At 38.3% G+C, this 14,257-nt stretch overlaps 1 protein-coding gene across 1 annotated transcript; it reads right to left on the bottom strand.

The window, feature by feature from the left end:
• Positions 1–361: 361 nt before the first annotated feature.
• On the bottom strand, positions 362–7,426 carry LOC108032364 (protein toll). Its single transcript, XM_017106177.1, is given in 5 exon segments — positions 362–2,822; positions 2,880–3,540; positions 6,001–6,090; positions 7,311–7,333; positions 7,335–7,426. Coding segments are annotated over 5 exon segments (3,327 nt in total).
• Positions 7,427–14,257: the final 6,831 nt, after the last annotated feature.

Here is a 14,257-nt window from a genome sequence, read left to right on the forward strand (position 1 = left end):
CAGTGGTGAAATGAAATCAGTAGACGAAATTCAATTTAGTGTTTGCCGCCAATATGCTGATGTACGTTTTAAAAATGCTCAGGGATGAAAACAGGTTCCTGAACTGAAAATCTCTTACTGATTCAGTTTGTGGCAAGGAATTTTAAGATTCATAAGATTAAGCTTCTAAGAGCGCACAGAGCGCGTAAATGTAAATTGAAGATATTTATAAACATATGGCAAAAAATACCATACAAATAAAAAGAAAAATGTATCCTTATTTACTTTACATATTACAAGTTTTTGTGTTGCTTTTGCTTAAATTTATAAAAACCAAAATAGACAGAAAAAATTTGACTACTTTTAAAACTTGTCCAGCGTTTTAAGCCCCTGTCTCAATATCAGCTGGATTTCCGAAAAGCTGCTGTCGAAACATGAAGTGTGGCATCGAGTAAATTAGTTTGTTCCAAAAATTGGGATCATCTCGCTTCAGATAGGTATTCAATACCATGTAGGCCCTCAGCTCGCTATCCAGCTCATCGAAATTCTCCACATCGGGATAGAGGACGACGATCAGGCGCTTGCACCGATCCTTTGAGGTGGCATGCAGTGCCAGCCGGAACTCGAGTCGTCCCCAGGTGGATTTCAGGAAGTTCTTCGTCATCAGGATGATAATGCGTCTGGAGTCCTTGACTGATTGGTTGATGCAATCGGGGATGGACTCACCCACCAACCAATCTCTGAGATAGAAGCAGAGCCTGAACTTGTGCCTGCCATTTTCCAGTTGATCGAGGAACTCTGCAAGGAGCTCTTCGTCCTTGTGAGTGAAGGACAGGAAAGCATCGAATTTTTTGTCCTGATCGAGCTCTCTTCGCGCGGCCAGACTTAGGCATATTTCGTGTTCGTAGAACCAGATCAATATGGGTTGCCTGAAGCAAATAAAGGCGTTGATGGATATAGCTATGATTAACAAAGAGATGGCAAAGGAAGTATAGTAAATGAGGACCGAGGGACATATGTCAATCTCTTCAATTTCGATCAGAGATTTGCCGGAATCGGCACATTGAACAGCTGAAGCATTTTTAATAAATTTCGCTTGCTCCTTCACGAATTCTAGGAAATCCTTCTCTTCGCAGCTGCAATTCCACGGATTTCCGGATAGCACTAGCATTATCTGGGAAGACTTCATTCTCTTCTGAAGGAAGATCCGTACTCGATCACTGAGAACTGCGAAGTTATTGTAACTTATGTCCAGATGGGCTAGGTTGGTCGGCAGCTCATCGATATGGGACAGTTGGTTGTGGGCCAAATAAAATCGTGCCACGCTTGAGTATCCTGGTAGCGAGCTAGAGGGCCACTCCTTGAGAACATTTCCTTCAAATATTAAAGTGGTTTGGCCAATTCTTGGCGTTGGCAATGGTGGTATCTGCCGAAGACCTTTGCCGCTACAGTCGACGGTTAGTGAATTGGAGTTATCAATACAGCAAATGCAATCTTCAGGACACTTATCCTGAGAAATATTTTCTCGGCGCATCACTGTTTCATATTCCATTGGCTCACGTTCCCTCAGAAAAGATAGAAAAAACTTGGCCGTGCAGTAAAATTCCCATGGGTTACCAGATAGTTCTACCTCCGTGAAATCTTTGCGATAGCTCAGAAATGCGACTGCCTCATCATCAAGCGTCCTCAAAAAATTATTTCTTAGGTCTAAGTAAGTGATGTTCTCTGGAAGTAAGTGATGTGGGAATTCAGTTAGCATGTTGTGCGCCATATGCAGTTTTTGTATCGAGGCAAGACCCGTAATGCTAAGGTTTTCAGGGCTGGTAAGTTTCTTAATGTCGTTTTTATCAAGAAATAGAGTCGTGTTGTGGGGAATCAAGTTAGGTAGTCTGGGAAAATATTCAAGACTTGCACTCATACAATTTATTAGGAATTGACCAGTTGGTCGTTCGATGCAACAAGTGCATCTGAATGGACACGTCTCGTTGAGATGGTAAAGATCAAATTCTTCGTACTCGGCATCAAACAACCAAATGGCGTTTTTTAAATCTTCTACCAGCTTCAACGTATCATAAAATAATGATTCATCAAATGCGTTTAATATAATTTCTTCACTTGTTTCCCAGTAAAAATCGGAGTAATTGGGAACAAACAAATCGTGTAAGTTGGGTGCAATTGCTACTATGTCCATAAATTCCATTACTAGGTTAAATTTGTCATTTTTTATCCTTATCCATTGCGAGATACTCCAAAAATAACTTATTAAATAGCTTTCATCGCAGTAGATAATCCATTTGTTGCCGAGTTGTTTAAAGGAATTTATACTTTCGACATATGCCACCACGTCTTGTCCTAAAGTGGTAAGTTGATTAAAACTTATGTCCAGAGTGTCAAGGGCTTTGGGTAGTTGGCTAGTGCTGAGACTAGTTAGTTGGTTTCGAGAGACGTCCAGACTTTGTAGGTTATCATAGCCTTCCAATGAGTTATCAGGCAGTTTAATTAGTTGGTTATTTTTAAGGATCAGCACTGCCTTTCCTGTTATAGGAACAGGTAGCGCTGGGATTGTTGAATGATCTTGATGCGAGCAATTAATTTCGAAAATCCGATCTTGTTGATTATACAGACAGCTACATTTTGAGGGGCACGAAAAGCCATTTATACCCAATGTAAATTGACACTCATTTTGACCCTGGTGGCATATAAAGGCGGTGAGATTTTTAGACGCCTTATATTGGAACAGTTGAATGATTGCAAGTGCGTGGAAATGTTCAAAGAGTTTCATATCCATCTTGTTATTAACGTGAATGATTAGGTTTTTCAATGAAGCTTGAAGGGACAAAGACCTAGAATGCAGATATAAATTATAATTAGGACAGTTCTTGTATTTCACTTTTACTAACCTGAAGCAATCCGAGTTTTCTAAAACTACGTTGTCAAAAACCAGACTAACTAAACTAGTCAAGTTATCGAATGTTTTATTTGTTAAACCTTCTAAATTTAGGCCACTAAACACCAGCAATTCTAAATGATTTTTGCCTTCAAACATATTTGTTTCGATTGTAAGTGTTGGTTTTACCGCAGTAGAAGCATAGATTTTAATTCGCTTTGTGTTGTTCATACTCTCTCTTACGTATTCGTTAATAACAAAAGAATTAACAGGGCTGTCACTTAAATATTTAAAACCTATTTGTTCGGGTCCGCTTTCATATAGGATATCCGTCTCCATTATTGTTATAAAAGGAGCATACATTTCGAATTCAACAATTTCTTGGATGCCAAGTTGACGAAGGTAATGAACCGAAGGACGAAGTCTCACATCGTCAGCACTGGGTATTCCAGCAACAGTAATTTTAAGTATTGAACAATCAGTTTCATTAGAAATATTGTAGATATTCCATTGTTGAAAATTCCGATTGGTCCAAGTAAATTCCAATTTCGAAATCCACAACTTCATTTGATAATCTTCAGTGGTTAAAGTTCCGTTCAATATGTAGCATTTTCTGCTCTTGCAGGATCCACCGCAGTAGAGTTCACAGTAATCCGCTCTGATCTCATTCAATCCTTTCAGACCGAAAATTATATAGTGTTTATAAAAAATGACTAATAAAACGAGAAGTTTTTCGGACAACATTTTACGATGCACGCCAGGCCGAACCTCAAACTAAACTGAAATGAACATAGAAATTTGTTATGTGCAAGGGCTATTTCAAGTGAAAAAGTAAAAAATCCCCAGAGAGCAATTAAAAGTGCATAAATAACTTTTTCTTGAAATAAAAACTAATTATCTGATAACAAAAAAAAACATTTCTAATAGTTTCATTGTGCGTACTTTAGCAAAGTCTAAGCCTTTGTATTGAAAGTGTATTTATTAGGTCAAATGTAAAATAATTTTTCTCAATTAAATTCGATAACACAATATTTGTATGTTGTTAGTGCATCGTCACGACCTTTTACTTTGCTAAAGGGTGTTTTTATTTGATATTAATAAAAGTATAGGTAACAATTGCAAAATAACCCTTGATTTAGCTTTAAGAGTTTAATAACTTAACAAAAATTAGCAGATGCTCATTTTGGGTGTAAGGTACTGGCAATTTTAATTTATTCCTATATCTTTGAAATGCTCGACACAGACAAGTACTTATTTGCGCACCGAAAGCTTGATTGTATTTTAAATCCGCCAAGTTCACCATAGGATGTAAAACTAAAAGCTCAGGGATGATGAAGGATTCTTGGACTTGAACATTCCTAGTGGTTCACTTTCGCTTTAAGGATGGATTTTTATCTTTCAGAACTCACAGCTTTTATCAGCTCGCAAAGAGCGGGAAAATTTAATCGGAAATATTGGTTTTCTTTTTTTTACATTTTTTGATTTAACATGCATTAATCTTTAACTATAGAATATAGTGTATGCAAATAAAAGGCCAACACTAAACGCTCCGAAATCTGAAAGCAAAAATGTTTTTTTTTGTTGATTTTACTGTTTTTTATTTTTTATGTGCTGTGTCGGGTATATAGAAAAATATTTGCCAAGTGAAAAAAGTAAAACTAGAAAAATTCACTTAAATACACTGAACGTTAGTAACCGGATTTAGCCTTCTAACACATTTATCTCAATCATAAGATTTTGTTTTACAGATTTATAAGCATTATTTTGATTTGATTCGTGAAATTCATAATCTTTTTTATGAAGTCATTTATAAATAAAAAGTTGTCAAAACATTCATTTAAATATTTAAAAATCTAGCTCCTCGGAAATTGCGAACAATTTCTATTACTCAAAATTCTTGATCGGTTGGGTTGCGGCAAATTCCCAATGCTATGATGTAAGTAATTTGAAAATGCTGAAGAAAGACGAGGAATAAAATCATTAGTTATAAGTAATTACAAAATGCTGAAGAAAGACGAAGAATCAAATCATTACTTATTTGTACGACCGCTTACGATGTACGGTAGGCCGAACCTCAAAATCAACTGAATCATAAACAGAAATAGACTTTGTGTAAAACCACCAAAGGAATACTAGTAGAATCCGTAGGGAACGACTGAAAATAATATACACAATTTACTGCTTAGAAAAAAGACTTGAAATCATAGATTTGTTTCATAGCGGATATACATGTGCCTGCCGCGAAATATATAATGTTTGTAATTGTAATGTATTTTGTTTAATTAAATCTTTTTTCCGAGTTGCGCACAGATTGCAAATCAATGTTTGTACTATAATGTCTAGAATAACAAAAACAATGAGTAAGAAATGTAATTGAAATTATAGATGCCTAAGTGGATAAATAAAGGTGAGATATTTATTAAACTCGTTTATCCACGGCTAACGATTTAATACCCCGGTGGGACAAAAAACGATTGGCCTTTAACTATATAACTATTAATTAAATTATAAACCATCGTTTGCCCATGAGGTGGAATTTTGGATAATTTTGTCCATGCAAAAACCGCTTTGAGTTTCCCCGCTCCATTGTTTACTTTAATTATGACATTTTTCTGCCGACATTTTTTCACATGCGTGTATATTGATTTCAAGCTTTATGGCCAGGCACAACAATTTTTCCCGGCTCTTTGATTTAAATATTTTTAATTTGCACCCTTTCAATAAAGCAGTGTGCCACAGCCTTTAAGTGAAGGTAGTGCCATTGTTTAAAGAGCTTTAAGATGTGCTTAGGCGTATCATGCAATCTATTGAATATATTCCTGTCAAATACGTTGGACCCACCTTTATTTGCAGTCACACTTACCCAGGACTTACCTTAGTCCAGCTGAGTCTTTTTTTTTTTGCAATTTGGCTCACATCCGCGCCAGGGATCTCCGTCCCCCCGTCCCCCTGCACCCCACACCCAGCGCTCCTTGTGCCCGGACTGTCAGACCTTCGTTGGTCACATGCCGTGGCAATTGATGTCAAATTTATAACGACAAATACTCGAAAAGTTTGCCACGTAGCCCAAACACACACTCATGCATTTATAGTGGCCCCAGACATGCCCACTTTTCACACCGCCCCCCTGCGACCCGTCCCGCTGGCATTTCCCGCCCGAGTCCGGAGCCGGCTGTTCAGATTTCGAGCATCATTATTGCTTTTTGATTTTTGGTGTGAATTTGCTGAGCAACAGAGGTCCGGCGATAGTTGTGTGTATGCGCCTTTGTTGCCCCCCAGATGAATTATGGCCAGCAGATCCGGGGGAGGCACGGAAGGCACGGAAGGCTCTTCACTTCGCTGGAAACTTGCCCAGGATACGGTCGCAGGCTGCAGTTTGGGATCGTTTTCGGCGGAGAGAACATATTAATGCAATTTTATTTAAATTACGCTACATTTATGCTCCTTGCTCGCTTTGATATATTTGTTTTTTATTCGCCGCCATCCCTTTCACCGGACCGAGCGAACCGCATCGTTCTCGCCCTATTTCTGCGGCGAGGGGAAAACAGCAATCGGAACCGGGCTCCTTATTGTCCTTTTGTGCATTTCATATTGGCCTGTCTGCAAAGTTTTCTGCCTCCGCTCGTCGGCACAAATATTTATGGGCATCAAACAATTTATGTCAACTGATAATTTTAAATGTTAATTAGGCTTGTTGGCCTGCCCCACAGAGCGGGCCAATTATTAAAGATTTAATAAATGACAACTACAATTGTGTTCCACAGGAAGGATGAATTAAACACAAATTGATATATTAATGTGTACAATTAAATTGCAGTAATGCGTAATCAATTGTCAACGAGTTGTTATTATGCAAGGCGGGTGGTCCGTTTGAAACTCGGCGAAATGAATGTGTCTTTAAATTTTGAAGAGGTTAAATATTTAAATGAGGCTGTGACTTGTGCAGCAAAGCATCCTAGTAAATCAATCGGTAATAATTCATGCGAGTTGCGCACATGAGTCCCTCAAGTTCTAGACACTTTCTGGGGATTGCCAAATCATTGAGTGAACTCTGCGAGGCGGAAAAAGACCTTAGGTAAATTGAAATTGCTTAATTTCATTCACATACACATTGCAAATCACTCGCAATTGTTTGCGGACAGCCTCTGGGATGAGCTGTGGCCCCCGAGGAGCCGCAGGAACGGGAACTTTGCAATTATGACCAAGGAATAGAAATTCCCGTCGAGCCGTCAAAACCGGAAATGGCAAAGTGGCAAAGCGCAAAGCGGAAATGGCAGGCACAACACAACGCAGCGCAACAGAAAAATGCAAATTTCCACGAAAAGGAAATTATAAAAATATTTGTTGGCGTCGCACCTGTTCCTCCGCCCCCCCTCCCCGAAGCCCCTTTATCCACCCGCCTTATCCTCTCGCATTTGAAAAATAGCAAAAGATTTTTTTGCACGTGGATCGTCCTTGTTATTGCACTGACTTTTGTTGTTGCTGTTGGCCGACTGAAGTCCACTTGAAGCGACGTTCCCGCACTTTGGGACGAAGGTCCCACAACTTGGAGTGCTCCATCGTCTGGCGTAAAGGCTCTTTTTTATTTCATTTTATTTTATTTCATACCACATTTTTTGTTGCTTGCCACTATATAACAAATAACAAGTAGCCTCGCCGTATATATCGTAGCCCAGATATAAATGGCTCGGCGAGTGAGTAAATTTATGCACTGGCAAGTGAAAGGTGGAGTTCATATTTTAGCCAGCCAGCGAGCGATTTCAACTTTAATTATTTTTACAGGTGCAATTTATTTACATGAATTTCAATCTCCGCACCGGGGTATAAATTACCATAAACATCTCCTATATGGATATGTGTGGATATACGTATTGGGCTCTCCCAATTTTTTTTCACCCTTACCCACTTACCATGGCTTTTTGGCTGATGAATATTTAATGCATGGGAAAGAGGCAGGGGAAACCACTCGAAATGTCAGAAACAGCGAGACAGCAAAACGAGCATTACAAACAAAGGCTGTTCCAGACTTACTTTTCCGAGGCCTTTTTCCGAAATCATAAATGCACATCCACAAACACACGTCCGATGCACAGGTGAAAAGCCAGGCAAAGTCAAATTAATTCCACTTAATTTGTTTTAACCACAAAAGCCAAGTATCGAATTCCGAATGCATGTCACTATTGTTGTTTAATTTTTATGCGGCCAGTTTTTGGGATTCTTTGGATTTTGTTGGTTTACAATTAGAAGGAATACTCCTTTTTTACGTTTAAGCTAAATAAACTAAAAAAAAAAGGCTTTAAACGCAAAAAATATTTCTCAATAAAATCTGTATGAAAGCAAGCGAATTTTCAAGATTTTTGCAAATGTTAAACAAGCCTTTCTACACCATTTTAAGTAACATTTCTGGAAAAATGTCACAACATCCTCTAGGTAACATTAAAACTAATGTTTTTGTAAATGTTAAACCCACATTTCCCATTTTAAGGTCTCTTTCCCTGTTAAGCTTAACACTGCTCTCTTTAACTGTAAGCATCTACTGTTAATTATACATCCCATGTTAGCCAATTTCATATTCTCCGTTTTTACTTTTAAAAACAGAGCTGTAAACAAACATTTTCCCAGAATAATGGTAAATTTTCCCCTTTAAGGCGCTGTTAATCAGGCAAGCTTTCAAGTTTTCGTTAAAAACTTTCACTTTAACAGCAGCTTTCTAACGCCCACAGCCCACTCTCCAAACTTGGATTTTCCGAACATTGCATCTATATATATATATATTTCGGCTCCTATTGGGCTGGCCTGGGTTATAAAAGACAAGGCGGTGCCCAATTGAAGTCTAGTTAAGCTCTGACCTGCTCAACGACTGCTGCTCGAGGATGTGACGGACCCCAGGATCTCTCCCCGGCAAGGAAGCAAGAACACCGAACTTTATTTTTTAAACCTGAAAAATATTTGCAATAAATGAAGTTTTTTTAATTTTTTTTAATGGTAGTTAGGATAGATTTTTAAGATCTCACTTCACTTAAAAAATATTTGGAATAAATTAAGATTTTTTGTACTGTTTTTTACTGGTAGTGAGGATTTTTAAATATTATAAAAAATTATTACCGATTTTGCCTTGCAACTTCAGCCAGTTAGCAGATACAAGGAAGCATCGGCATCTTTAGGTGGCTAGCGTAGCAAAACGGTATGCAAACATTCTGGCAAGAAGGTAGTTAACACGTTAGCAGGGAACACGAAGTGCTAGTTGTAGTTGAACAAATATAATTTGTAGTTTGGAGCTTGTGTGTAAAATTTTAGGCTTTTATGAGAGTATATATTCATATTGCGAAATATGTAAAAAAATATTTGCACTCATCATTTTCCTTATGAGAAGGCCCCAAACTAACAATTTTCTTATTTAAATTTGGACCAGCGAAATATTTTTAATTGGTAATTTGCTTTTAATATTCAGTGAAAATATTTTATATCTATTTAAAACAGCCACCACTTTTTATTTTTTAGATTTACCTAATAAAAATTGTGCTAATATCCATTTTAAAAATTTGTGGCTAAAATATTCTACATCGATGTAAAATTGTTTATCAAAATAGTAAAATGTATAAAACAAATGTAAATATACAAACGTTTTACTTTGGATTATCTACAGGTGTATGTAAATGTAAAATAGATGTATCTACAAATCTAAAAGATACGCGGATCTCCTCAAATCGTTGAAATAGGCGGAAAATTAAGGTAGGTTGGTGTTAATAATTAAAACGAATTTAAAATCAACTAATCCTTTGTTGTCTTTACAGTTTATAATCACGTTCTCGTATTGACGCTGGCCAAAGTTATGAAAATCGAAAGTGCTAAGCTGGACCACTGGAACTTAATTCTAAGGGATTTAGTTTAAGTACTCTATAAAATGAACGAACACTTTATTTATGTTTTATAAATGATAACCAAAGTGAAATTAATTTATTACTTGGTGCTTAAGTAAATGTTTTACTGTTTGGATCCAATGATAGCTAACGAAGCACAAAAGCGCTGAAGGTTGTAATATGTATCTGATACTACTGAAATACATTTTTGTTAACTCGACTGGCGCTTGCTACTCCAAAATATTGCTTAAATTATAAGCTCTATAAAGTTCATAATAATTGTAACACAGTTTTGAAACCATTAACAGTCATTCCACGAACGCAAGCTACGGTCATTATTTATATCACCCCTTTAGCTCACATAAGTAATGCCTTTTGGGGAAGTCACCCTCGATTGACTTTCGACCGCATTTAACCTAACTCAAAAACTCCAATTACGACCTAATTAACAGCGCCTAATTACATCCTGCCACGCCCACTCTGCGCCCCAAGGAACTTCCACCTATAACCCTAAACGCATTCCTCTTGTGCAGTTCGCCAGAGTCATTTGAAAATTAAATGTAACGCGGATTCTTGGCTCTTTTATTTTTTATTTTCGCCAATTTGGCAAAGTCGACTGGAGGAAGCGGAACTACTCGAGGCTGGAAACAATTTATTGGAAATGCAATTGAAAATGCAGCAAGCGTGTCGAGGTCGATTCAGAAAAATGCCAGCCATCGAAACGTTTTGAACTTTCGGCAATAAATTCCTCGCTTTTTGGCAAGCTATAAAATAACCAAAAGGAATAAAAATCCTAATGAAGAGCCAGGGCTCAGCCAGGCCAGAGCCTACAAATTGTATTATAAAGTTGTACGCTTCTATTTTTTCAGCACGGCACACCCAAGCACTGTTTTCGTTTTGTGGCTTCATATTCATTGGAAAATTACTCACGTATTTTTGGGGGGGAACTCTCAGAGAAAATGGTGTGGGTATATGGGAATAGTTGGGCTAAAGAGCCGGAAAAGTCGACTACTTTTGATCTTTAACTTCATTTGATACGCCCAAAAGTCCAAGAGTTCAGGGAGAACATTAAACAATCCCACAACTAAACGGACTAATTCCTGTTATCAGCCTATTTACTCTTTTACATGTCCATCTCGGGCGGGCAAACAAGTTGTTTCTGACCAGACCACCGGACTATCCATGACTGACTGGCTAACAAGTCGTTTAACGCCCACTCAACTCCTGTGCCAGGTCCCACCGATCCCGAGCCCGATCCCAGTCCCTAACCCAATCCCGAGCCCCTAAACATATGCCACAAATAATTTGTTATTCAATACGAAACACGAAAAAGTACACAAAGCGGCAAACGAGCTTCAACAATTCAACACACACTGGACATTTAGTAAATTGGCTAACAACTTTTTGTTCGGCTTCGCAGTTGCCACTGTGGTCGTTGCTATTGTTGTTACGTGATTGTCCGGTGCGAGTGTGTGCGAGTGTATCTGTGTGGGCACGGAACACAGCATGTTGTTCTGTGTTGTGTGCCATATGCTTGACCACAAGCAAAAACCAAGCCAGACGAATGCCGACCGAGGGAGGGCGGAGTTGGGGTGGCACAACATCGAGCCGTCCAAAAAGGAAAAAGATTTCATGGGACAGATGACACGGCGGACTTTCGGGACAGGATGACTATCCGAGTGGAGGCGTGGGATTAGGGTGCCGAAAGGGTTTGTCGCGGCCAATTAATCCCTACGACTTTCAGGTCCATTTCAGATTTTACACCCGGAACTGTAAATGGGCACTCAGAGCCCAAAATCTGCGGGTATAAGTTGGGCTTTGTTATATTTAATGTGCAAAGAGCTTAGTAAATTAGACAATGAGAAATCACAGTTTAGTTTGTTTAAGATAAAGCAACCATTCTATCTTTTATTGCTTTGACTGTTCATAATATTAGTTAAATATTTTGGATATCTACGTTTAAAAGGTACACCAAAAGAAATATACTCGTGGAAAAGGAAAAATTACTACACATTGAGTAAAGTTTTGGCGTCGTTAAAAGGGGTTTAATATTAATATATTCTAAAAGTCAAATTAAATTCTAACGTTCCTATTTTTGTGCTTAGTAATATTAATGTACTCCCGTTTAAACTATCAATAAACATAATGTTATAATAAATACCAAATAAAAATTACCAAAAATTCCAATGATCTAGAATATATTGCATTTTACACAATGATTACAATAATGATTTACAATATTTAAATCAAAACATTCAATATTACTCATAAATGGAATGCATTTGAATTACAATAAAATTGTTTGTAGTTTCTAGCCCGAATATGAATTCTTTTATTTCCCAAATTAGGTAACACAACACAGCTTAAAAATAGTATGAAGAACCAAACTATCCTGTGTTCAAAGCTCAAAACTTCGGTGCTAAAGTACTTGCTAAAATATTTCACTGCTTTTAAACTTAGTGTCAATCAACGGACCTCTACCCAGACAATGGCTACACCATTTTTTACCAGCAGGTACTTAGGGTTATTTTACGTATGTCTGCGCCCCCCAACTTCCTCCGCCCGGCTTGTTTTCCTTAGTTTCACCCCTCCACTTGCCTTGTTGTTTGCGCTATGGCCACTTGAGCTGCTTTTATTTTATTGAAGATTTGTATCAAAATGTCAACAGGAGCGCAAGTCAACAACAACTAAAGGCACAGAACTGGGGAAAAATGCAGAAGTTGCTCTTTTGATGTGGGTTGTGTGTCTCAAGTTCCATTCCCACTCCATCTTCCACAGCGATGTTTTTGTGTTTTCGTAGCATTTGAGCAAATAAAATGTTTGCTTAAAAAATTGCAGACATGCATTGCCAGTTGCCTTGTCTCATGCCTTCCTCTTGGCTTTTCTTTCTAGTTGTTCGCAGCTTAAGTTGAAAATGTTGAAATGCTCATTTCTATCAAGTTTGCCATTCCCCGTTTTCCGGGAATTTTTGGGTAGTCAGGAATTTACTGCAGTCACGACTCCAGCCTGACACAAATACATTTAAAAATGTGCTAACATATGTATGCTGCCCCGCCAGCAGCTCACATATTTCTTCTTCATCCGATGCGTTGACAGAGCCGCCGGAGCCCCCCGAAAACCCAAAACACGCATCCCATCCCCAATCCCCCATTCCGAAGCAGTGAGCAACTAACGACAGTTGGCATTTAAGTTCGGATAGTGCCAACTGGGGGGCGGATTCTGGGGGACCTTGCCGGGCTTATCAGGGAGTGTGTGAAGATAATCTGCTAAGCTATATACAACTCTGATTTCAGCTGCAAGTGGCTAGGGGTAAATATATGTTTGCCGATGGGGTGGCTAGAAAACGGCATTAAAGTGTTCCTAATTACATTAGAGATAACACAGATATCAGAAAAGAAAATAGTGTTTAATGTCCTTTATATTTTATAACAGTTATTTTCTCAACAGTAGAATGCTTATAAGTAGTTTATCCAAGGAAACCTATAGAAACAACACCATTCAGGTGCAATCTATCACTTTTTACAACGAAATTGTGGAATTCTCGAGTCAAATAACACTCAGCCAGCACAACGTGTCTCTCCACTGATCCGATCCCCAGACAAGTAAAATGTGAAATATTTAATATACTTCCCCCTTGTTCTCCTATTCCAAGCCCATTGAGCTCCATACCCATCAACATCGAATCAACACAGGAACAAATTCAATTACTCAACACTGGAGCTGCATGGGCGGGGCTGCGAACGGATCGGAGGGGGTGGCATGTGGCGTGTGAGTGACATTAATGCGATTCCAGCAACAGTCAATCATATTAGTATTTCCAAAGCAATTGCCAAAAATAATGTTCGACTCTTGTTTTTCTGGCACTTTATTTTTATTTCGCCCGCTCTTTGATGAGCAGCCCAGCGCTGAATTTGCAATTTAATCGATTGCATCAAAAAATCTACAAGTAAATTGGTGTAAATATTTGTGTTAGCTGGGCAGTTCCGGGAATGTATTTTGTTCATAAATTCAAGAGTTTTTAGTAGAAATAAGGGAATACTAGGTTAAAAGTGTGTGATGCTATTAGCTAAAATGGACAAGTTGTTAGTTCGAAAATGGTTTTAATTCCAATTTCAATTCAAGGAGAACTGAGAAAGATATTTAAGGCTGTAAGACCCCTATGAAATGGTCTTCAAAAAGTAACTGAAAGGAAATACCGTGATATTTTCGAACTCCCACATTTTAGAAGCGTTTTCGGAACTGCAGCTCGCTGTCAATTACCTAGCGCATAAATAACACCCTTGACACACTCATTAACACCCTATTCCCCGATTCCCCGGGACCATCCGCCCTCGATGCCGCAGAGCTGCAAGAAATACAAACAGAATCGCTTTCAACATTTTTCGAAACGAAATCGAATGTCGAACGTTTGTCGGACAGATTAAAAATACAATTTACGGCAAATCAATTGCGGCTAACATGGCAACAACGTCGATGGCGAGGCAGGGAAAAAAGGCGAAAATTAAAATGGCCACCGCAACGAAAACAGTTG

Source organism: Drosophila biarmipes, chromosome 2L (assembly GCF_025231255.1).
Source record: "Drosophila biarmipes strain raj3 chromosome 2L, RU_DBia_V1.1, whole genome shotgun sequence".
NCBI classification, from domain to species: domain Eukaryota; kingdom Metazoa; phylum Arthropoda; class Insecta; order Diptera; family Drosophilidae; genus Drosophila; species Drosophila biarmipes.